Source organism: Canis lupus, chromosome 26 (assembly GCF_003254725.2).
Source record: "Canis lupus dingo isolate Sandy chromosome 26, ASM325472v2, whole genome shotgun sequence".
Classification (NCBI taxonomy): domain Eukaryota; kingdom Metazoa; phylum Chordata; class Mammalia; order Carnivora; family Canidae; genus Canis; species Canis lupus.
This window is the reverse complement of record NC_064268.1, coordinates 33,458,395-33,481,987: the sequence shown is the minus strand read 5'-3', so window position 1 is coordinate 33,481,987 and position 23,593 is coordinate 33,458,395. Positions and strand designations below refer to the sequence as shown.

The window sequence follows — 23,593 nt, the reverse complement described above, 5'->3', positions numbered from 1 at the left end:
TTTGCATTTGAGTTTTTTGTTTGTTTTTGATTTTTGTTTTTGTTTTTGTTTTTTTTGCATTTGAGTTTTGTTTTTGTTTGTTTGGTTTTTGTTTTTGTTTTTTGTTTTTGCATTTGAGTTTTCTTTGGGAACAATCTAATCTGCCAGGCACAAAATGTTTATGAGGCCCGCTCCACACTAAAAACAATCCTGAGATAATACGAAGCCTTTTCTGGAATTCTGTATTCTTCTCGCACATAAGCATACGTGCTCCTGGCACCATGGGTAGCTCCCTTCTGCATCCAGGGACTGTGATTAATTTGTGCTGAGCCAGGGACCCTCTTCCGCACACAGCAGGCTTCTTGCACGCAGCTGATTGGGGTGAGAGGTACAGTCTATGACCAGAAAATATTGCTTTTATACCGCATGGAACTAACCGGTCCGCATGGGGTTCCCACCTGGCAACTGTGACCTGGTGAAAGCAGTTCATACATGCAAGTCATCCTGAATAGGACCTTTTCTCTCTCTTTTTATTTGCTAATTATTCCAAAAGCCATCATGGCATATCCTGGGCATACCGGTGACATCATGAAAAGTCACAAAAATCCATACTTCGCCCCATCCTTCCCCCAGTGAACACACACAGACACACAATTCATGGGTGGCAAGGGGGGGAAACAAAGAGCTAACTCTCTTTTTATTTATTTATTTATTTATATTTTTATTTTTATTTATTTTTATATTTTTATTTTTATTTTTATTTTTATTTTTATTTATTTTTTTACAAAGAGCCAAATCTTATAACAGGGAAAGAAGCTTATGTTTTACATTCAGCTCAGAGCTTGTTACTTTTTATGGCCATCTGTGAAGCCAGGGAAAAACGTGCATTATTTGCATGATGAAAACAAAGTGGCCCAAAGAAAAGGAAATAAAACTCAAATTAGATCTAGGGGGAACAGTCCAATTCCATCTTTATTTAAACAGAACGTGTAAAGATCTGCTTTGACCCTCACATGAGTTCGTTGTTAATACAGCTGGTATTTTGGGGTTGCTACTATGGACTTCGCCCAATTTCAGTGTTTCTGGTGCGTTCGCCACGAGTCTGTCTCCAACGTCCACATGCTTAACCTCGACCCTATTCTGGGTACCCCTCTCTAAATGCAAAAACATACACTTTTGTGCCGATGGAGAAGCAAAAGGATTAGTTTCAAGTTCAAGGCCACATCACCTGTAAGAAACAGCCAGAGAAGCACCCAACCTCAGGTGTCTTGATTTAGGAGAGGCTACCCAGGGAAATCCACCACATGTTTCTCTAATTCAGAGAATGCAAATGAACATCCAAGTGTAAGACGGATGGAAGAAATTAGTGGCAGGAAAGAATATTAATAACGTCGATACTCCAGATTAATTACACTTAAAATATGGCACTTAACACAAATTAATACTATTACCCTTGGTGCTCTGCGGGGAGACCATGCATCAAACCTGCCATCCGAACCTCTCTTCTTCTCTCCAATATGAATAGGAATTCTCAAAAAATCTGACTTATCCTGTCCCCCTGTAATCAGTAGTGAGTGCGATGAGAAGCACAAAGGAGCAGGTCAAGCGACACGAGGTGGTGTTTTTAAAAAACTCATTTAATCCCATAAAAATAACTTTATTTCTATCCACAGAGTAGTTCCAAGTTCATGTTTAACTTGTTAAACATTATATTTAAAAGCCAGGTTTTGTTTGGAGAATTTCTGGGCATGAGGCCCACTTTCAGTAATGCGACTGAAAGCCGAGAAAGCCAAAAGCAGAAGAAAAATATACCATTTAGTCACTTCCGAGGGCAAAACACTGAAAGAGACAAACTACTCCGTTTTCAGCATTAAAACAAGCAAGTGTGGATAACCCCACAGCTCCCTGCACCAGAGGACGGAGAATCCGAACAACCCTTCCTGCCCAGCCAGGGGAGAGCGGCTTCACGGATCCCACCATCGCTGATAGGAACCCTTTCAAGCAGATAGAATGATCTGGGGGGAGAAAGGGAAAATTGGGGAGATCATGGGGACATTTAAACAAATTCTTGGAAAGAAGGAAGAAGTTATTTTCTCCTGGGCGCCCGGGAGTCTTGCGGTGCACCTGTAGAGCATACTGGTCCCATTCGCGGGGCCCCTTAGTGGATGGCCCTCCTCGCAGGTGGCCCCGAAGCCACCCCGGCCAGACTCTGCCCTGCCCTCCAACAGCTATCCTTGTCAACCCCATCGGCTCCTGAAAGCAGGATTTATCTTCAGGCCTCACCCTGCGGCCTCTCTTCAGCATCTAAAGCTCTGTTCCCCACTTTTTCTTGGTCTGGTTTTACTGCCCCTCACACCCCACCCCACCCCCACCCCCACCCCCAGGAGGAAGGGCTTGGCTGCCTCCTCCTCCTCCTTGCACTCAGGTCCTGGAGGATCCCGACCCCATGTCCCTGCCTCAGAGATGTGGGTAACGTCACGACTCCCCCGGGACCTCCCCTGCCCACCCTGGCACCTCGGCCCACCCCTCACCTCTGCGAGGGGATGGGGAAACACGTCCCCCTCAGGGACCCACTGCACGGTTGTTGAGGATGCTCGGCGGCTCCTGCTGCCAGCCGCTGGGGCAGGGCTTGGGCCTCACTGCTAACCCGTGAGTGCACTTTATGGACCGGACACTGTAAACTAGAAGCAGGATTGAAACACTTGTCACCTCCCCCACGGTCACCGCCCTGACCCCACTACCACCATCTGTGACCTGAGGACTGTCACTTCTCTGTCCGCTTCCCCCTGGGCCAGAGGCCCACTCCTATAATGGAGCAGTGCTTTCACTAGGGAACAGCCAGGTGGGGTCACCTCTGTCACCAAAGCCTTCTAGGATGTCCATTCCTCCCCGGCCTCCATCGTGCCCCTGTTCTTCTCGCTCAGCATGCTCTGCGCCTCCTGGACGCCACGCATTCAGGCCTTCATACCAAGGATGCCCCCCCCAGCCCCCCCCCCCCCCCCCAGCACACCTCTCCCAGGAGCACAGGCTGCTTCTCCACACCCATCAGAGGCGGACTCTAAAAACCCAGAAAGCCCCTGTGGCCACCCAGGCTCCACGCACAACCCTTCCCCACCCCCCCACCGCCTTATCTCCACTTTTGAATGCGACTTGCAAGTAGACCCAAAGGAGACTCTTTACTCTGAGGATTCTGCTGGAAGGCTAAATGTATACTTCCATTTTCTCTTTTTGATTAGAAATTATATTCATTAACTTTTTTTTTCCTAACTGGTTTAGATGGTTCAACTATATTTACTCAAGCTTTCAATCAATGAATTTATTTATTAGCATCAACAATATTACTAGTTTACAACTTTTAAACACGCCTGCCTTGGGATTCAACAAAAGAGGACTTGGACTTTTATTTGAAAGCAAATGTTGGGGACGCCTGGGTGGCTCAGCGGTTTGCCATGTCGGGCTCCCTGCATGGAGCCTGCTTCTCCCTCTGCCTGTGTCTCTGATTCTCTCTCTCTCTCATGAATAAATAAAAATAAAATATTAGGGATCCCTGGGTGGCGCAGCGGTTTGGCGCCTGCCTTTGGCCCAGGGCATGATCCTGGAGACCCGGGATCGAATCCCACATTGGGCTCCCAGTGCATGGAGCCTGCTTCTCCCTCTGCCTATGTCTCTGCCTCTCTCTCCTTCTCTCTCTGTGACTATCATAAATAAATAAAAATTTAAAAAATAATAAAATAAAATAAAATATTTAAAAAAAAAGAAAAAGAAAAGAAAGCAAATGCTTATGAAAGTCCAAACACGAACACTGGGAAGCCTGGGTGGCTCAGTGGTTGAGGGTCTGCCTTAGGCTCAGGGCGTGAACGTGGGGTCCTGGGATTGAGTCCCGCATTGAGGTCCTGTCAGGAAGCCTGCTTCTCCTTCTGCCTGTGTCTCTGCCTTTCTCTCTGTGTCTGTCATAAATAAATAACTAAAATCCTTGAAAAAAAATAGAAAAAAAGAAAGTTCGAACATATTCTTGACAACACATTGTTATTGAATTCTTTCACCAGGGGAAAATGTATGGCTGTGGAAGGTCTACCTTCTAGGTTAGCCACAGTATAACAGAACAAATCAAAATGAAACAAAAACAAAACAAAACAAAACAAAAAAACAAGAGGAAAGGTACATAACCCTATTATGATTCTGATACAAAATATGATACCTCAACGCAATTATAAAAACAATTTAAGAGGCGCCTGGGTGGCTCAGTCGGGTGAGTGTCAGACTCTTGATTTCGACTCAGGTCATGACCTCAGCCCCACACTGGGCTGCGTGCTCAGCAGGAAGTCTGCTTGTCCCTCTGCTCCTCCCCTGGCTTGAAGTCTCCCTCTATCTCTCTCAAATAAATTAGTAAATACAATCTAAAGAAAAAACTTAAAACAGACAAAAGTAATTTATATTATAACAATCACTCAGAGGAGGTTCTTGGGTGTGTGAGGGGAGCAGCCAGGAGAAGGTGGTGAGGCATCTGGGGTGATCCTAATATCCTTCTTTTGGTATATCTGAGTGCTTCAGTTTGTGGCAACTCACCAGTTTGTATGTTTTTTTCAATAAAAAGGTCACTAAAGACCGCTATGAGGTTGCTTCTCCCAAAATGCACACATAGGCCAGCACCGTGGTGAACTAGTAAATTAGTTTATGACCACCAGTTATAGGAAGGTAGTGAACTAATATATACTAATTATATACTAATAGATACTAATGTATGGCCACTCGAGCACAAATGATGCAATTCAATACAGTCGGATCTAGGGAGTGACCTAAAAAGCCAACCTTATAAGGTATATTTAAGCATTGCAGACGCTTGCCTCTTCCGATACATCATTTCATTAAAGGCAGCCTCCAAAGTGGACTCAGCCTTTTGTGCTTTTCCATCCCTGTTACTCCAGGACCGTGGTTTCTAAAGCCCTCCCTGTGGGACGCCTCCGTGTCACCTGGGGTCGCTGTTAAGGCACATCCCTGGGGGCTCATGTCAGGCTTTCTGGCTCTTATTTATCTGTCTGCTTCCTTACTTATTATGTGAATGTTTCCCCGCCTTGCCGGGTTCGGAATGATGTTACTACAGGGTTGGCTCTCATAGCTCTGGCCCTGGAAGGCAAACGGGTGTCGTGGGTCAGTGAGATCTGACTTTTCGGAAACAAGCGCATCCCGTGGCCTTGATCTACCAAGCGGCCCTCTGGGAACCAGTCAGGTCTGGCACTTTGTCTTTTCTTACTCAGGCTCCTAGGAAGCTGAGACACTAAATACAGCCGAGGTTGGACAGCTGAGGCCAACACTGCTCTGGCCTCGTATATGAGTCATTGCTAGTTTTTCAGCTTTAGGCAAAGTTTTCAATGTCAGTCGGACTGAGCAGTTGGAAATGAAAGTGGAGGGACCTCATGTGTACAAGGGACTTCACTGTGGGATCCTGCTCAGCTCACTTTTTTTTTTTTTAATTTATTTATTCATGAGAGACACAGGGAGAGGCATAGACACAGGCAGAGGGAGAAGCAGGCTCCCTGCAGGGAGCTCGATGTGGGACTCGATCCTGGGACCCCGGGGTCACACCCTGGGCCAAAGGCAGATGCTCAACACTGAGCCACCCAGGCGTCCCTTGCTCAGTTCACTGAAGCCCTCCAAGGGATTTGGGGCCACAGCCCTAGAAACTGTCAATAGGTGGGATTTCCTTTCCATGTAAATACATTTTTCTTTTGAAATACCTCAGGGAGAGATGGCTGTGGCAAGCAGGTGTGCCCTGGGTCAGAGATTATATTAACATTACCAAGTAATTAATAATTAGAGATAAGCACATTCCCATTGCTTCTTGGCTCTTCTTATAAAATTACAGTGCCTTAAACCTAGAGAAAGGCTCCTTATTTACACTTTAATATTCTTTTTTTTTTTAAGATTTTATTTATTCATGAGACACAGAGAGGCAGACATAGGCAGAGGGAGAACCAGGCTTCCTGTGGGGAGCCCCATGCAGGACTCGATCGCAGGACCCTGTGATCACAACCTGAGCTGAAGGCAGATGCTCAACCACTGAGCCACCCAGGCATTCCTAAATCTTAACATTCTAACAAATTAAAGAATGCTTAAAGATTTTGACAGCAAGTGCACTTATAACATTACTAAAAATATTCAAGAACTTAAAAAAACACACCATAATTTGTCAGATAAAATAGATACAGACCAAAAATGTGTCTGTATACTATACAACTGATTTGTCTGTAATGTCCTAAAAATAGCGAAGAAGAAGGTTCTTGGTTGGAAATAAATAAGTTTTCTGTTTGACCAAATAATGTCTTCACCAAACAGAATAGAGACAACGCACACCCAACAAGGGTTCATAATATGACAACAAAATCAGAGTGACACACTTCCCACCAAAGCGATATTTTTAATAAAGTGAAGCATATCGTACCCTTACTTGAAGACTATGCCTGTTCTGTTTATAATTTAACATTAATTACATGTTAAATTTAATTAAATTAAATTGAATCTTCAACATTCCTGGCTTTCAACAGCGAGGCTAGCCAGCGACAGAATTACGATGGTGAGGGAGTGGTCACTTTTCCCCCAAATGCTTCTAAAGGTTTTATCTGCCCTCCTTTGCCCTGCTGCCTGCCTCCCTGACCAGCCCATGCAAAGTTCTGATCCCATCCGCAATGAATTTCCTCCCAACCAGGACAAAACCCCCATGAAGTGCCCTACGTAAAAAAAAAAAAAAAGAATCAATCAAGCAATAAATAAATAAATAAAGGAAAAAGTCCTACATGAATTGGTGGACTGGAAAAGTCTGTCTGGGAATATTTAAATTTCAAAAAAAATCATCAGTAGCCAAAACAACTGCTCTCAGAGTGGGTTACTTCTCAGAGCCTGGAAAACAGGGAGCGTGAAAGTTTCTAGTGTTGTACCCAGGAACCAGCTTATTCTTGAAAAAGAAAGAAAAAAAAAAAAACCCACATAGTGAGCCGACCTATTTAGCTTGCAAGTTTTTAGAGTGGATCTAAATCCTCCCTGCAACAACCCAGACCCTTATGAAGCTGCGTTGGGAACGGTTGTGCAGGAGGCCGGCAGTAGCTGGCGCGCGCCAAGGTGAGGTATGCAAGGACTGCTCGGCCAGTGGCTTCGTTAGAACATTTTCCAGGAGTTGGATTTGCCGTCCCACTCCTACAATGACCTTTGCAGACAAGGGGGGCTTGCCAAAATCAGGACACTGTGACGAGATTGGATAAATTGCTTTTCTCCTGCGGGTCCCCGTGTAAAGGAGGAACGAGTCCAAGAAAAATATCACCGCTGTGTGCCCTTGGTCAGCCTGCACATTCGGAGAGCCGCTATATTCACCTGCTGCACTCGGTTTCGGTGCCAACAAGTCGGGGTGAGACCTGAGACAAAAGGACCCGATACCTTCTTCCCTCCTATTAATGTCCCTCGCTGGCCTATTAGTCAACGCATTCAGCTTCGTACTTAGAAATTTTAGAAACGGGGCGACCGGGGGGATATATGGGAATACACTGTTCTTTGGAGGAAACAACAAAAAATAATGCTTTTTTTTTTTGTGTTAATCTGCTTTTTTTTTTTTTTTCCAAAAGAAAAGAATGTAGAGGATGAGCATGTATCAAATCGTGTTGGTGGATTTCTGACGGTGTGTTTTTCATTATGAAATCCACGGAGAGGTTGCTGTTTCATTATTACTAAGGACTAACGCCTGAAATTTCTGTGGGATAATTTCTCTAAAATGTAAAAAGCTTTTCGGTCTTTTTTTTTTTTTTTTTTTAAGCTTTTCGGTCTTAATGGGATGGAACTCCTTGACCTAGAGATTCTGCTGCTGGGGCAAGTCGGGTGCCTTCTCCAGCGACCCGCTGAATGAGACGTGGGGCTCAGCTGGGCCTCACTCTCCAAGCAGGAATCCACTGGGACAGGGAGAGAGTATTTCCGACTGTGGCACCTGTCTTGCCACCTGCAGAGGGAATTGACAGCTCTGGGCTTTTCCATCCTAAACCTGGCTCCCTGGAGGCTCCTGCTCAGTCTTTCCTAAAGGGAGTATGCGTGCCTTTCTTCCTTACTTTTTTTTTTTTTTTCTTCCTTCCTCTTTATGTCTCTCTTTTCGGGTAGCCTGACGATACCCATAGGGAGGCCAAAAGGATGGCAACCTGCACTTGAGGGTCTCCTGCAGGGACTCAACTCATTTTTGTAGTTCTTTTTCATTTTTGCGGAAGGTGCCACCCTTTGTAGTAAGCTGAGATGTGATGACTGATGGCCTATGATGTGCAGCTCCATCTGTCTGTCCGCTCCCAGCACCTGTGATCTGTCAGGCCCCCGGAGTCCTCCGTGGGGCATTCAGGTGCTGGGCACATGGTCCAGTGTCCTGAAGGCAACGCCCACTCTTGCTTTAGGGACACCCTGTTGGCAACATGGGGAGGTGGGGAAGATGCGAGGGGACGTGGCTGAGGTTGGAAAGTCCATCTGTGTGAGAGGGTGACCTGAGACAGGGGACCCTGAGGATGGCCACAGGCAAGGGCCCCAGGAGACGTGCAGAGGCTACGTGGAGGGGACCTGACAGGGATGCACGGGGATGCACGGCAGCAGGTGCCCTGGGACCGGCATCCCTAGAGCTAGATGTCCCCAGCCTTTTTTTTTTTTTTTCTTTCTTTTTTTTTTTATGATTGAGAGCTTTATTTTCAATTTTGAATAGCAGGAAACAAAATCTGTAAAATCCTGAGAATTTGATTCAACATTCAATCTTCAAGTCACTGATTCTAATGTTAAATATAGGTGCTTTAATTTTACATTCACAAAACTAATTACAATATACTCTAATGAATTTTGTTAGGGTTTTCCTCTGTGTGTGTGTGTGTGTGTGTGTGTGTGTGTCAGAGAGTATAAACCTTCCTCTAATTCTTCTGTCCAACAGAGTCTCTACTTTCAGATGACTGTCGATGCCGAGGGGACAGCAGGAGCAGAAGGCTTTGGGCCTGCAAAGGTGTAGTTTGCTGCATCTGTGACGTGACCCAACTGCATGATGCGAGGATGTTACCCAGCCGGTAGGTGGAAATATGGATGTGGACATCAGGAGGGAAGTAAGTCTTGAAGGGTCCTCTGGCGATGTCCCCGAGGCGGGCGTGCATGCCTTCCTGTCCCTTGGACACCAGGCAAGGTGTCAGGCAGCCCGTAAGCACTCGGAAAGGACTTGGCCAACTGAAAACTAGCAAATGCCATATGCCTCTGAGTTTTCCCCCAAGTCCCCGTGAAGTAGAATATAATTGATATCATCGTCCACATGGCCCAGCACTCTCCAGCATCTTGGCATCAGAAATCGGCGTGTAGAGTAGCTGGTCTCTCACCCCCTGAGCATTTCCCGTCCTGTCAAAAGGCCAGAGCAAAGCACCTTTGCCAGGAAAACCATCACAACAGCACCTGTAATTAAGCTCACCACTGTCAACACCGTGGCTCAGGATCTGTATCAAAATATCTATTATTATTATTATTATTTATTATTATTATTATTATTTTAGAGGGAGTTTTTGTTTTTCAAATATAGTCATATGCAGCTTTAAACTCTGCCTTCACATAGGTCTGACCCTTTTTTTTTTTTTTCCCCCAGGAGCTGAATTGACTTGAGAAGTTTATTGCATCCTTATTCTGGACAGACACCCAAGATGAGGTTGTATCAGATGCCTGAACTTTCAGAAGTGTGTGTTTTATAAACAGCAAGGATGTAGGTGCACACACCCAGGTGCTTTAGAAGTCCGATCATGCCAGGGAGAAAAGCTTCACAACAGCTATCTCTCTGTCCTATACACGGAGGGGGGGGCGGCTTGGGCCACAGCGTAAAGAGGGATATTGCCATCTGCCCTACGGTAAAGGTCAGGAGAAAATAAATAGAAAAATTGAATGCAGAGCCATCAGAGCCACCACGGGGACAAGCAGGGTGCAGGGAGAAGCTTCCAGAGCAAGTGTCTTAGCATCTGAAGCATCAGTGAAGCATGCATGCTCATCGCCGATGCATCGATGTGAACTAGACTGTCCAGGGAGAAAAGAAGGGGTGATTCAGGAGGCTGGAGGCACGAGAGAAGACGGCAGATTGAGAGCAGGGCAGGTGCTTCCAGATGGCCTGGCAGGAAGTGTGCAGGGAGGCTGAGGAGGGCTCAGGTGACCAGGCCTGCGGTGTGGAGGGACAAGGACTCACAGCTTGGCCTGCAAGACGGTGTCCGCAGGCCGGTGGTAACCAGATAAAAACCAGGGAGACCGTGACACCAGCGTGTCCCTGAGCCTTGCTTTAGTTGTTAATCCACGGGATGTAGATAAAAACACAATTGTGCTTGAGCAACTGTGAGATGGTGAACTACTAATAATTTAACCATTGGATGTTTGTATTAGGTGCCCAGAGCATAAATATACCAACTAATAATATTTTTTTAAAATAATGCACTTAAAATAAGAGTTTTCTGGGCTTGGTTGTAGATACTCCATGCATGCACTAATTCATCATCACTCAGAAAATAAAATAGGAAAAAAAATAAAATAAAATAATAAAAAAAGAAAATAGTCTTTCATATTTCTATCTCCTCGTTGTTTTTTGCTTTGTAACTATGGTGATCACAAGACTTTCCATCCAAATGGGGACAGTTTTGAGAGCGAAAGAGATAGTTTGAATAATTATACAAAGACAACAGGCATGGATAGGAACCATCCTGGGCTAACCAAACATATGATTCTTATTCAAAACGTGTATTCCATTTTAAAAATTCTTAAGTGAGGGATCCCTGGGTGGCGCAGCGGTTTAGCGCCTGCCTTTGGCCCAGGGCGCGATCCTGGAGACCCGGGATCGAATCCCACGTCGGGCTCCCAGTGCATGGAGCCTGCTTCTCCCTCTGCCTGTGTCTCTCTGCCTCTCTCTCTCTGTGACTATCATGAATAAATAAAAATAAAATCTTTAAAAAAAAAAAAAAATAAATAAAAATTCTTAAGTGATTACAATCATTTAAAATTTGGGACGGTAAAAATAAATAAATAAATAAATAAATAAATAAATAAATAAATAAATAAATATAAAAAAAGTAAATTTGGGACAGTGTTTTGAAGTGGAACATCCTTTCCTCTTTTAATTGGACTCATTTCGATCCTTTAATATTCTAATGTTAGTGGACTGCTCCATTTTGTTTTCCTAATTTCCCCTTTACATTTTGTCAGTATACTGAATAGATCCCTGGCTGAAATAGATGAAATAAAGATGATAAATCTCTTAACCATGACACCTAGCAGATGTTAAATGTACATATAGCTTTTTAAAGCAGAACTTTCAAAGATCGGGAGAAAACACTTCACTTTATTTTATTTTTCCTTAGCTCCTGAAACAGAAATTGGGATCAAATCCAATAAAAACTTTTATGGCCAATGAAAAATCAAGCGTTATTAAAATTTTTAAAAAAAGGAAGAAGTTGAAAGACTTACTACGGAAAACTGCCAGATTGTAGCATGTCAACGGATCCCTATACAAAGCCTCAATATTCAGCTATTATTCAAGCAGGTAGCACATAATTATTCCTATAGATTGATACCTTTGCTTATTATCCTCTTGACTGCACACAAAACACAGTAATTTGAATCTAATAATGTCTGTAAAAACTTCCATTAATAATATAAAGTGTTATTAAAACATAAAAAAAATTATCTATGGCCTGTTCCAATTGATTTCTGTTGCTGTAATTGATGGGCTGAGCTTCACTGTACCCAGGTACACCTGGACAACTAACTTTGAAAATAAAGGAAAATAATTGATTTCAGGTGTGAAATGAGGCAGTTTGGTGACCGTGCTTTGTCAGCTTTCCTAACTCCCACAGAGAGCCGCACCGCAGGGCTGCGTGTAGATCAACAGCAGACAATGGATATATATTTGCGAGTTTCATATAGTTCCGTGATAATTGAGATAGTCCATGCAAGGAGATAAATCTCATGCATGGCCCTTTTATACCAATGGTAAAAGGGGTCTGTCTTAGTTGAATGACTCCCAAACCCCTACTGAGTAAGATCCAAGGGGAAAAGCCACCTCACCTAAGGCCTTCCTCCTGGTCTGGCCCTATCCCTCGTTTCTCCATTAATTGCGTGTGCCTCCAGGCTTTCACTCTGCTCTTCCTGATGTTCGAACATACTTTCCACTTTTTCCATTGGCCAAACCCTTCTGATACACCAGCTTCTAGCTTGAGGTAATCTCCACAACATCTTCCCTGAGTCCCCAGATTAATTTCCATGTCCCGATTAATTACTTTTCACCTGTCTCCTATTAGAAACTGACAGGACATATTTGATTTATCAGCCTGTGGGACTCTCTACCCTCATAGACTACAAGTTCTTCAAAGACAGAGGATGACCCAATAATCTCATGACCCGGTAATGTGTAGTGTGATCGGTGCTCACAAAAGATGTCCTAATTCCAGCTAAAATTAAATGCATGTCGCATAGTATTGTTTGCAGTTGTACCGACCGTTAAACCAGATGACCATTTCCAAGCAACTGCATCTTGGTGAAGTGAAAAGAGTTATGGCCCTTGCTTAGATAAACCTAAGTTTCAGTCTCAGTTCTGTTGCTCATCAGTGGGGTAACTCCGAGCCAGGCCCTTACCCTAGTTGAGCTTTACTTTCCACATTCGTATTGATGAGCTTTATGAAGGGTATGGCTCTAATTCAATGAAAAATGTACTTAACTTATACAAGCTCAGTAAGCTTCCTCATCTTACTTCCTCTTATATTGGCACTTTTTAATTAAAAATATACCCTAGGGCTGCATTTCTATAGCTATTGTTCTGTATGTACAGCTATGAGAAAGTCATATCATACAGACCAGACCCACTCGATGTCTTGGTTTGGTTCCGTTCTATTATTTAGAGTGAGCTTCTCTAACCCTCATCTCTACTCCAAAAATTGCCATTATTCCTTCACTGTCCAGCTTAAATCTTCCCTGCCCAGCAAAGTCTATCAGAATTGATTGACAGATCATCCTGGTTTCCACAATACCTCTTAAGTGATTTTATTACAATGCAGTAGGTATTATTTAACTGCAATTGTAATGCCAAATGCATTCCCCTAGCTTTCAGAATTTCTCCAGTCTAGGATCATTTTTCAAAATAAAGAAAATAATGAGACATATATTAAAATAATTTTTGAACAGGCAGGATCTTTTCTTTTTATGTTAGAAATACAATATTTTAAAAATAATATGATATTAAAATAAAAACATGTATAAATTCATACACATTTAAAATATATTCATGACTTCAACCTTTGTGGTCAAGAATTGATTCCTTTTAGCAAGAAAAAAATTAAATGGTAGAAGATGTAGCAAAGTTACATTATGTAGCATTATATACATCTGACCCAAGCATTTATTACATATAAAAATACTCAGTATTTGAATCACATCATAATATAAACAGGTATATTAAAGAAAGTAACATAACTTAGTAAAACAGTTGCACTTCACTTTTTTAAACAAAAAACTGGCTAATTGCAGATTAATTTTAATTTTTATAACATAAAAGTGCCTATAATAGCCACTACAAGTTTCTTTGATCAGTACTTTACAAACACAAAGAAATAAGAAATGAGTTTAATTTACCTTAATAACCAAATCAAATTTCTGGTGAAAGTCTCTGTTTACTGGCTCCAGGAGACTAAGTTCTGCAGTCCTAGGATGCATTTGGAAAAATCGCGGGTAATCCTCAGGAGTCCCTGAAAGACATTGAGATTTCAGCACATAATTGAGAACAATGAGTAATATGTGTGTGTGCTATATCTATTTCCCTTCATTAACTGAAGAACAAAATCACAATTTCATTAGTAAATTAACTTTCAAAATTATGCAGTCTAGGGAAAGGAGACACAAATGTGGTATACAATTAATTAGCTTATGAGAAAGAAGACGGAAAATATTTCTTATTTGGATGATTCTCCAAATATCTTTTATTAGGAGAGTTCTTTAATTAATTTGAAACTTCACCACATGAAAAGAGATATTAAGTGTAGGGAGAGCAAATTTTGAAGTATAAAATTGTGTTTTAATGGTGCATAAATCTTAATTATAGCCTGCATGGTCTTTCACTGTATCTTGTAATAAACAAAGACTAGTAATTTGTACCAAATATTAAGCTGCTTGAAAATTAAAATGAACATATTCTGTTCCAGCTGGGCAAATATTTTTCTTAAGGCAAGAATCCAGCTAATTATATCAATTATATTAAATAAAAATATACTGATGATACTCTTAATGCCTAGAGAGAATATTTCTTAAGTACAGGCATTTTAGTGATTTGAAATACATTTCTTCCTGCAGAAATATTCTTCAGTTGCATTATCTTCTTTTGTATTATGTGATATTCTTTTTCTCAAATTGATGAATAAGTAGAAGTCAAATAGTATAACTATAAAGTATATGTATGCATTTGGCACAAAAATAACCATAAGAATAAAATAACTATTGCTTACAATAATTAAAGCCTACTGTATACTAAATGCTTTATGTTAATAATCATCAAGAAGTTTGTAAATAATTCCCATTTTACAGAGACGGACTTAGCAATTTCAAGATGTTAACTAATTTGTCCAAATCAAAAAGACAATATGACAGGACTTGCATTCAAATCCAGATTCTTGGAGCTAGATATAGCCAAAAAGGGATTAATTTCTATTCTTCCTCTGCTTCAACATTGAGACAAGAAGAGAAACTCTCCCGGGGCATTATGTGAGGAGAAAAAAAAAAAAAAAAGTTTGCCAGTAAACTAGACTTGAAAATACAGAAATAGTCAAAATTGCACATGGCAATTTAGCATATGATAAAGTAGTCATCTCAAAACAGTAGGGGAAAATGGATTCTTGAATACTAGCATTTATCAAATAGAACAGCCATACAGAAAGTGATCAAATTGCATCCATTTTTTATACTAGAGTAAACCCCAAATGGAGAGGATATTCATATATAATAAACAATGAAACAATACAAGTGATAGCAATAGATGAAAACACAGATGAATTCTACTATAATGTGAGAGTGGGCATATCTCTCCTAACTATGGCTCAAAATCAAGAAGCAATCAGGGAATAGAGAGATAAATTTGATGACATTACAAAATGGCTTGGCAAGACACAATAAACAAAGTAAAACCACAAGTGACAAGCTAGGGGAAATATTTGCAATTAACAACAGACACAAAATGTTCATATCCCTAACATATGTAGATTTACAAATTAGAAAAGAAAAAGATCAGCAACACATTAAAAAGAATGGGCTAGATAATGAAGAGTTCATAAAAAGAGAAAGAAACGACTCTTGACCATTTACAAGATGCTCACCTTTATACACAGAGGAAAAATTCAAATTAAAGCCACACTGCGATTCCATTTTATTTTATTTTATTATTTTATTTTATTTATTTATCAATGAGAGAACAGAGAGAGAGAGAGAGAGAGAGAGAGGCAGAGACACAGGCTGAGGGAGAAGCAAGTTCCATGAAGGGAGCCTGATGTGGGACTTGATCCCAGGTCTCCAGGATCAGCCTGGGCTGAAGGCGGCACTAAATCGCTGAGCCGCCAAGGTGCCCTCTGATTCCATTTTGTATTTATTAGATTAGCAATGGTCCAAAGTGGACACCATACTCTATTGGTAAGCCTGTGAGAAAATATGCACTTTCAGACATTTCTGGTATTTTTAAAAGAGTGCTATGAAACCTATCATGGTAATTTAGCATAGTCTATGAAAATGATGTATCAGGAGATTCTAAGAAGAAGGCAAAGTAGGAAGCCTCAGGAATCTCTCTCTTCATGTAGACAACAATTAGCAAAAATCTGTCTGATGTAACTATTTCAGAATTCTGGAGTCCATTGAAATCTTCCAACTTCCAGAGTAGTGTTTGGGCAGTAAAATATGATTAATTTCTATCAAGCACAGTAGTGGCTACCCATCCCCCATCCCTCTGCCACTTGGCAGGCAGCTGAGCATTCATTCCTGGAGAAACTTATACACAGCTGTTGGGAGCAAGGATGGGCAAAAAGGACCATGTCCTCAAATATCAGAGATCTGTGCTCTCACTGGAGATTGTTGATTCTGTTAACAGAGGTGTAGGCAACTATTCTTGTGACACACCACCTCCATTGGTGTAAGCCCCTCCACTTTGGCTGCAGTAATTTCCAAGAGACCTGAAGGGTCAGCATATTTTTCACCCTGGTCATTTTTCTCTTTGTTTTCCCTTTAGAAGCCAGGCATTAAAGACAAGACATCCTATATGGGGCTGGGGGCGGGGGGGAGACATACATACCCAGGGGAAGGAATAGGCTCAGAAATTACTTGAGAAGACCTTAAGTTTACATTTCAGACTAGTCCTTAGCACAGAAATAGACTACAACATTAAAAAAAATTCAGTCAACAAAAATAGAAACAAAAATCAGTAAACCCTGGAAAAGTGAAAAAATCTGATTTTTAGAGTTACCATATTTTATTAGATTCAAATGTCCAGTTTTAACAACAACAGAGTGTACAAAAAAAAACAGAAAGGTATGGCCCATTCAAAGGAAATAAACCAAATCAACAGATATTGCCCCTGAAAAAAAAACCTGGTTGATGACATACTAGAAGAAGATGCTAAAACAACTGTATTAAAGATGCTCAAAGAACTAAAAATAAGTGCAGAGAAAGTCAAGAAACTAATGTATGAAATGGAAAATGGAAATAACAATAAAGATAGAAAACCTAAAGAGAAACTATAAGAAATTCTGGAGCTGAAAAGGCCAATACTGAAATGAAAAGATTACTAGAGAATTTTAAAGACAGATTTAAGTAGGTAGAAGAAAGAAACAATAAACTTGAAGATAGGGTAATGGAAATTATTGAGTCTGAGTAAGGGGAAAAAAAAAAAAAAGATTAACAAAAAGTAACAGTGCCTGATTGACCTGCAGGGTACTAGTAAGACCAACATTTGCATTGTGGGAGTTTCAAAAGGAGAAAAGAGAGAAAGGGGTAGAGAAAATGTTTGAAAAAATAATGTCTGAAAACTACCAAAGTTTGATATCAGATATAGATATAGATCCAAAAAGCTCATTAAAATTAATGTAAGATGAATTAAGAGAGACTCACACCAAGACACTTCATCATTTAGCTCAAAAGACAAAGACAAGGAGAGAATCTTGAAAGCAGCTAGAGAGAAGTGACTCATCATATGCAAAGGGTGCTCAATAACTTTATCAGCCTTTTTGCTATCAGAAACATTGGAGGCCAGTGGACAGTGGCTCATGATAATCAAAGCGCTAAAAGAAAATAAAATGTTAGAAAAGAATTCTATAACTAGCAAAACTGTCCCTCTCAACTGACAGAGAATTTAAGACATTCCCAGGTGAAAGCTGAGGGAGTTCGTCATCACTAGACCATCTCTACAAGAAATATCCCTGGAGTCCTGTGGGTTACAGTGTGAGGACACCTGGCAATAACTTGAATAGTAGGGAGAAATAAAGTTTTCAGAAAATATAAGTATATGGGCAATTGTAAAAGATAGTATTATAGTAACAATGGTCTTTAACTCTACTTTGTGGTTTCTGCATAACTGAAGAGACTAAGAGATCTTTACAAATTACTGGTTTATGTTTTCAGGCACTCCATGGGCAAATATGTGACTTTGTTACACAAACAACCTAAAAAGGGTGAGGACAAGCTGGGGAAGCACGGAGTTTTGTGTGTTATTAAAGTTAAACTGTGAGAGTTTAGTTAGAATGTTATGACCTTAGGATTTCAATATAATTCCCACGATGAAGAAAACGAGTATAGAATATACACAAAATGAAATAAGAAAGGAATTTGAACACTACAAAAAAACCCACAACTAAACACAACAGAAGATAGTACCGAAGGCAATGAGGGATGAGAAAGCTGTAACATATGTGGAAAACAAGTAGCAACATGACCGAAGTCCCTTCTTATCAGAAATTACTTTAAATGTAAATTAATTACACTCTCCACTCAAAAACAAATGGATTGGGCAGCCCGGGTGGCTCAGCAGTTTAGCACCACCTTCACTCCAGGATGTGATCCTGGAGACCTGGGATTGAGTCCCACGTCGGGCTCCCTGCATGGCGCCTGCTTCTCCCTCTGCCTGTGTCTCTGGCTCTCAATCTCTCTCTCTCTCTCTCTCTCTGTGTGTGTGTGTGTGTGTGTGTGTGTGTGTGTGTGTGTGTGTGTCTCATGAATAAATAAATAAAATCTTTAAAAAATGGATTAAAAAAAAACATGATCTGACTATATGCTATCTATAAGACACTCACGTTAGATTCCAAGACACAAATAAATTGATAATGAAAGGCTGACATATGGTATATCTTGAGGGTAACATGATAAATGAAATAAGCTAGTCGTAAAAAAGACAAACATTTCATGATATTAATTATATAAGGTAGTTAGTCACAGAGACAGTAGTTAGAATCTTGTATTCCAGCAGTTGTAGGAAAGAGGAGAATAGGGAATTATTGCTTCCTGGGCATAGAATTTCAGTTTGATAAAATGAATAAAGCTCTAGTAATAACTTTATGAATGTATTTAATATCACTAAAGTGTATGCTTATAAATGGTTAAGATGGTAAACTGCATGTATGTGTATTTTACTACAATAAAAATTGAAGAAGGGACACCCTGGTGGCTCAGTGGTTGAGCGTCTGCCTTCAGCTCAGGGTGTGATCCCTGGGTCCTGGGATCAAGTCCCGCATCAGGCTCCCCACAGGGAGCCTGCTTCTCCCTCTGCCTATGTCTCTGCCTTTCTCTGAATCTCAGAAAAAAAAAAATTCTTGGCAGGATGAGCACTGGGTGTTATGCTATATGTTGGCAAATTTAACTCCAATAAAAAATAAAATAAATAAAATTGAAGAAAATCATATTAGCATTTATTTTTGACCCAGAACGTCTATTTCAAGGATTTTTTTTTTTTTTTGCATTTTAACAGTAAAAGATAAGTAATCACCTACATATACATCAATAGCAGTTTGGTTGAGTAAATGCTGATATATCCTCAAGTGGATAAGAATTGAAATGAAAAAAAAATGAATGTTGAATATCTTTACCTATTACTGTAGAGGTATCTTCAGTTATATTAAGTGAAAAAACTTGGAGAAAAGTGCATATAGTATTACTTTTAAGAAAGAAGAGCATATAAACATATAAATAAAAGGAAATATATATATGAGTGAATATAAATAAAATGATAAAATATAACACTAAAAAAGTGTTACATATGAGAGAGACAGAATGTGTTGAGGGAATAGGCAATGAAGCTAGATTAAATTAACTATATCACTGGTTTTTTTGAGTCATATAAATATTATATATCATTAGAAGACATTGAATATAAGGGCAGATTAAAATATTGAAATAGGGATCCCTGGGTGGCGCAGTGGTTTAGCGCCTGCCTTTGGCCCAGGGCGCGATCCTGGAGACCTGGGATCGAATCCCACGTCAGGCTCCCGGTGCATGGAGCCTGCTTCTCCCTCTGCCTGTGTCTCTGCCTCTCTCTCTCTCTCTCTGTGACTATCATAAATAAATAAAAATTAAAAAAAATTTAAAAAAAAAAAAAAAATAAAATAAAATATTGAAATAAAGTAATCTAAATGTTTATTCAGTCGGTGTCATAAACACAGATAAAGATTATTCCAGATAATTTTAAGAGATAGCACCCTGATGTCACATTCATGTAACAATGCAATGTAGTTCTAGAATAATAGAAATTACAAAACACCTGGTTCATGATATTCATATGGTTCATGTTAGTGTTGTTATTCGAAGATGGTCATGGATGTATTTTGCCAGAAGTTAAATGAATAAGTATGCGGTGTCTTAATTCTATCATTTTCAGTGTTAAAAGCAATTCTCATCATAGAAAACTGGATTGCTCTAGAAACTTAAGGAAATTTATGGCTATTCTCCAAGTTTTGATATTGCAGATATGTAGGAATTTATGATCAGCCTCAGTCAAATGTTACTGATGGATAAAGCTATAACTTCCTTTGGTAGAGCAAAAGCAATTATGATATACAACTTATCTCCAGATGATTTTCAATGAAAACCTTCAAATGACCCTTGGATGTTAACTACTTTGCAAAAGCCAGGCTATTACTGAAGTATAAAAATGTTTTCCAAGAACAGAAGTTCATGTCTAAGTTCAAGGACCCTACAGATTCACTTAATTTTCCCATTTAGGAAATGCAATACTCATTCCATTTAGCAAAGGTATACTTAATTCATCCCAAAAGTTTGCTCCTGGGTTTTCAGTTCAAGATGGTGACATAGGAAGACCCTGAACACAACTTCTCCAAGGAACACCCCAAATTACACCCATTAATAAAACAGTTGCTCCTGAAGGAGAATGGAGGGCTGACTGGATAGCTACTGAACATCCAGAAAGAGTGAACAGCAAGAGAGATGGAGACACGGTAAGGGAGGGAATCCCACCCCCTGTGTTGTGAATGGCAGGGAGGAGGCTCCCTGATGAGGGGCCTGGAATAGAACCCTCTGTCCTTGGGCACAGAAAGTTTAAAAGAGCAACTGGCACATAGAAGGGACAACACTAGAACTCCTCAGAGCACCAGAGGAGCCACCAGATGATCCCAGGTCAGAGAGCCTGGAGAATGACACAGTTCGCATTCCCACCACACCTTACAGGCCTAGACCAGAGCAGGGTCCAAATACCGTCACAGGTGGGTCCAGCTATCACAGTGAGCTTGTGACGTCAGAGAACCCAGCGTCCATAGGCCCACAACAGTGCTGGTCACACTGGAGCACAGAAAAAGAAGCCAGGGCTTACAAGGGCCGTGGAACACTGGAAATGCTCTTTCTCTGTCCACCTTAAAAGTTCAGACTGGAAGAGGTCTGAAAGCCATAAGGGACAGGCTCAGGTGCCATAGTTAGTGGGTCTCAACACTGTCACTGAAAAGTCAGATCTTCAAAGAAAGCTTGCAACCTCAGCCAGCCTGGGTTCTGCAAGCACACACCAGCCCCAGTCACACTAGGGCACAGAAAGAAAAGCATCACTTTAATAGTGCCAGGGACCTGAGGGAACATTCTCTCCCCCCCACCCAACCATTAAAGCTCAGACTGGAGAAGGGTCCAGCTCAACAGTGAGCTGGCAACTTCAGGGAGCCAGGGTCGACAAACCCACACCAGTCACCTTGGGATGCTAAACAGAAGAAACAAGCTGTGGCTTTGTGTTTGCTTGTTTAAAAATATATTATTATTATTATTATCATCATTATCGTTAATATCATTATTATTATTTTTACTTTTTAAAAATTGTCTTATTTTGTTTTTATTTCTTGTTTTTTTCTTTTTCTCATTTTTCTTTTTCATTTATTATTATATTTTTCTTTTATTATTATTTTTCCATTTTCTTTTTTTATTTAAATATTTTATTTAAAAAAATAAAGATTTTATTTATTTATTCATGAGAGAGAGAGGCAGAGACACAGGAAGAAGGAAAAGCAGGCTCCATGCAGGGAGCCCAATGTGTGCCTTGATCCTGGACTCCAGGATCCCACTCTGGGCTGAAGGCAGGCACCAAATCACTGAGCCACCCAGGGATTTCTCCCTTTTCTTTATTAAAAATATTTTATTTATTTCAGAGAAAGAGAGAGAGAGAGAGTACAAGCACGGGGAGAGGCAGGGGGAGAAGCAGACTACCTATTGAGCAGGGAACCCAAAGCGGGGCTCAATTCCAGGACTCTGGGATCATGGTCTAAGCCAAAGGCAGACGCTTAACTTACTAAGACACCCAGGCACCCCTCCATTTATTATTTTTGTAAAAAGCCATAGTTTAAGAGGATAACTTTCATTTACAACTATAGCTCCAACCAACCAGCAAAATTCACCAAGCATACACAATCTACACAGGGAACACTGTAGACAAGACCATTTGTTCAACTTTAGACAAGAAGTCATTTTGCCCAATCCATGGAAACACAAAAAGAAAGTCAAACAAAATGGGGAGGCATAATAATAGGCTTTAAAAGAAAGAACAAGGAAAAAAGCCCTTAAATGAAAGAGAGATAAACAATATGCCTGATAAAGAATTTAAGTTAGCGATCATAAAGATACTCACTGGGTTACAGAAAAAAATTAATTAATTAATTAAAAATTTAAAAAAAAAGGAAGCACTCAGTGAGACCTTCAAAAAAGAGATAGTCATCTCTTTATGTCTTCCTCAATTTCTTTCAGAAGTGTTCTGTAGTTTTTAGAGTACAGATCCTTTACCTCTTTGGTTAGGTTTATTCCTAGGTATCTTATGCTCTTGGGTGCAATTGTAAATGGGATTGGCTCCTTAATTTCTCTTTCTTCAGTCTCATTGTTAGTGTCTAGAAATGCCACTGACTTCTGGGCATTGATTGTGTATCCTGCCACACTGCCAAATTGCTGTGTGAGTTCTAGCAATCTTGGGGTGGAGGCTTTTGGGTTTTCTACGTATAGTATCATGTCATCTGTGAAGAGGGAGAGTTTGACTTCTTCTTTGCCAATTGGAATGCCTTTTATTTCTTTTTGTTGCCTGATTGCTGAGGCTAGGACTTCCAGTACTATGTTGAATAGCAGTGGTGAGAGTGGACATCCCTGTCTTGTTCCTGATCTTAGGGGAAAGGCTCCCAGTGTTTCCCCATTGAGAATGATATTTGCTGTGGGCTTTTCGTAGATGGCTTTTAAGATGTTGAGGAATGTTCCCTCTATCCCTACACTCTGAAGAGTTTTGATCAGGAATGGATGCTGTATTTTGTCAAATGCTTTCTCTGCATCTATAGAGAGGATCATATGGTTCTTGCTTTTTCTCTTGTTGATATGATCTATCATATTGATTCCTTTACGAGTGTTGAAGCAGCCTTGCATCCTGGGGATAAACCCCACTTGGTCATGGTGAATAATCCTCTTAAAGTACTGTTGGATCCTATTGGCTAGTATCTTGAGAATTTTTGCATCCATGTTCTTCAGGGATATTGGTCTATAATTCTCCTTTTTGGTGGGGTATTTGTCTGGCTTTGGGATCAAGGTACTGCTGGCTGGAGAACAGTGAAAATTAACAAGATAGGAAACAACAAATGTTGGTGAGGATATGGAGAAAAGGGAACCCTCTTGCACTGTTGGTGGGAATGTGAACTGGTACAGCCACTCTGGAAAACAGTGTGGAGGTTCCTCAAGAAGTTAAAAATAGATCTACCCTACAACCCAGTAATTGCACTACTACTGGGTATTTACCCCAAATATACTGATGTAGTGAAATGCCAGGACACCTGCACCCCAGCGTTCACAGCAGCAATGTCCACAATAGCCAAACTGTGGAAGGAGCCATGATGTTCTTCGACAGATGAATGGATAGAGAAGATGTGGTCTATATATACAGTGAAATATTATTTAGCCATCAGAAAAGATGAATACCCACCATTTTCTTTGAGGTGGAGGGAACTGGGAAAATAAGTGAAATAAGTCAATCAGAGAAAGACAATAATAATATGATTTCACTCATACATGGAATATAAGAAATACTGAAAGAGATTTTAAGGGAAAGGAGGGGAATTGAGCGGGAAAAAATAGAGAGGGA

General features: G+C 40.6%; 1 protein-coding gene across 1 annotated transcript in view; it reads right to left on the bottom strand.

Moving 5' to 3' along the window:
- PCDH15 (protocadherin related 15) overlaps nucleotides 1-23,593 on the bottom strand; it is a 906,505-nt gene that overhangs the window by 341,334 nt on the left and 541,578 nt on the right. Inside the window, 1 exon segment of the mRNA XM_035706656.2 lies at nucleotides 13,612-13,724. Coding sequence (XP_035562549.1) covers nucleotides 13,612-13,724 — 113 coding nt within the window.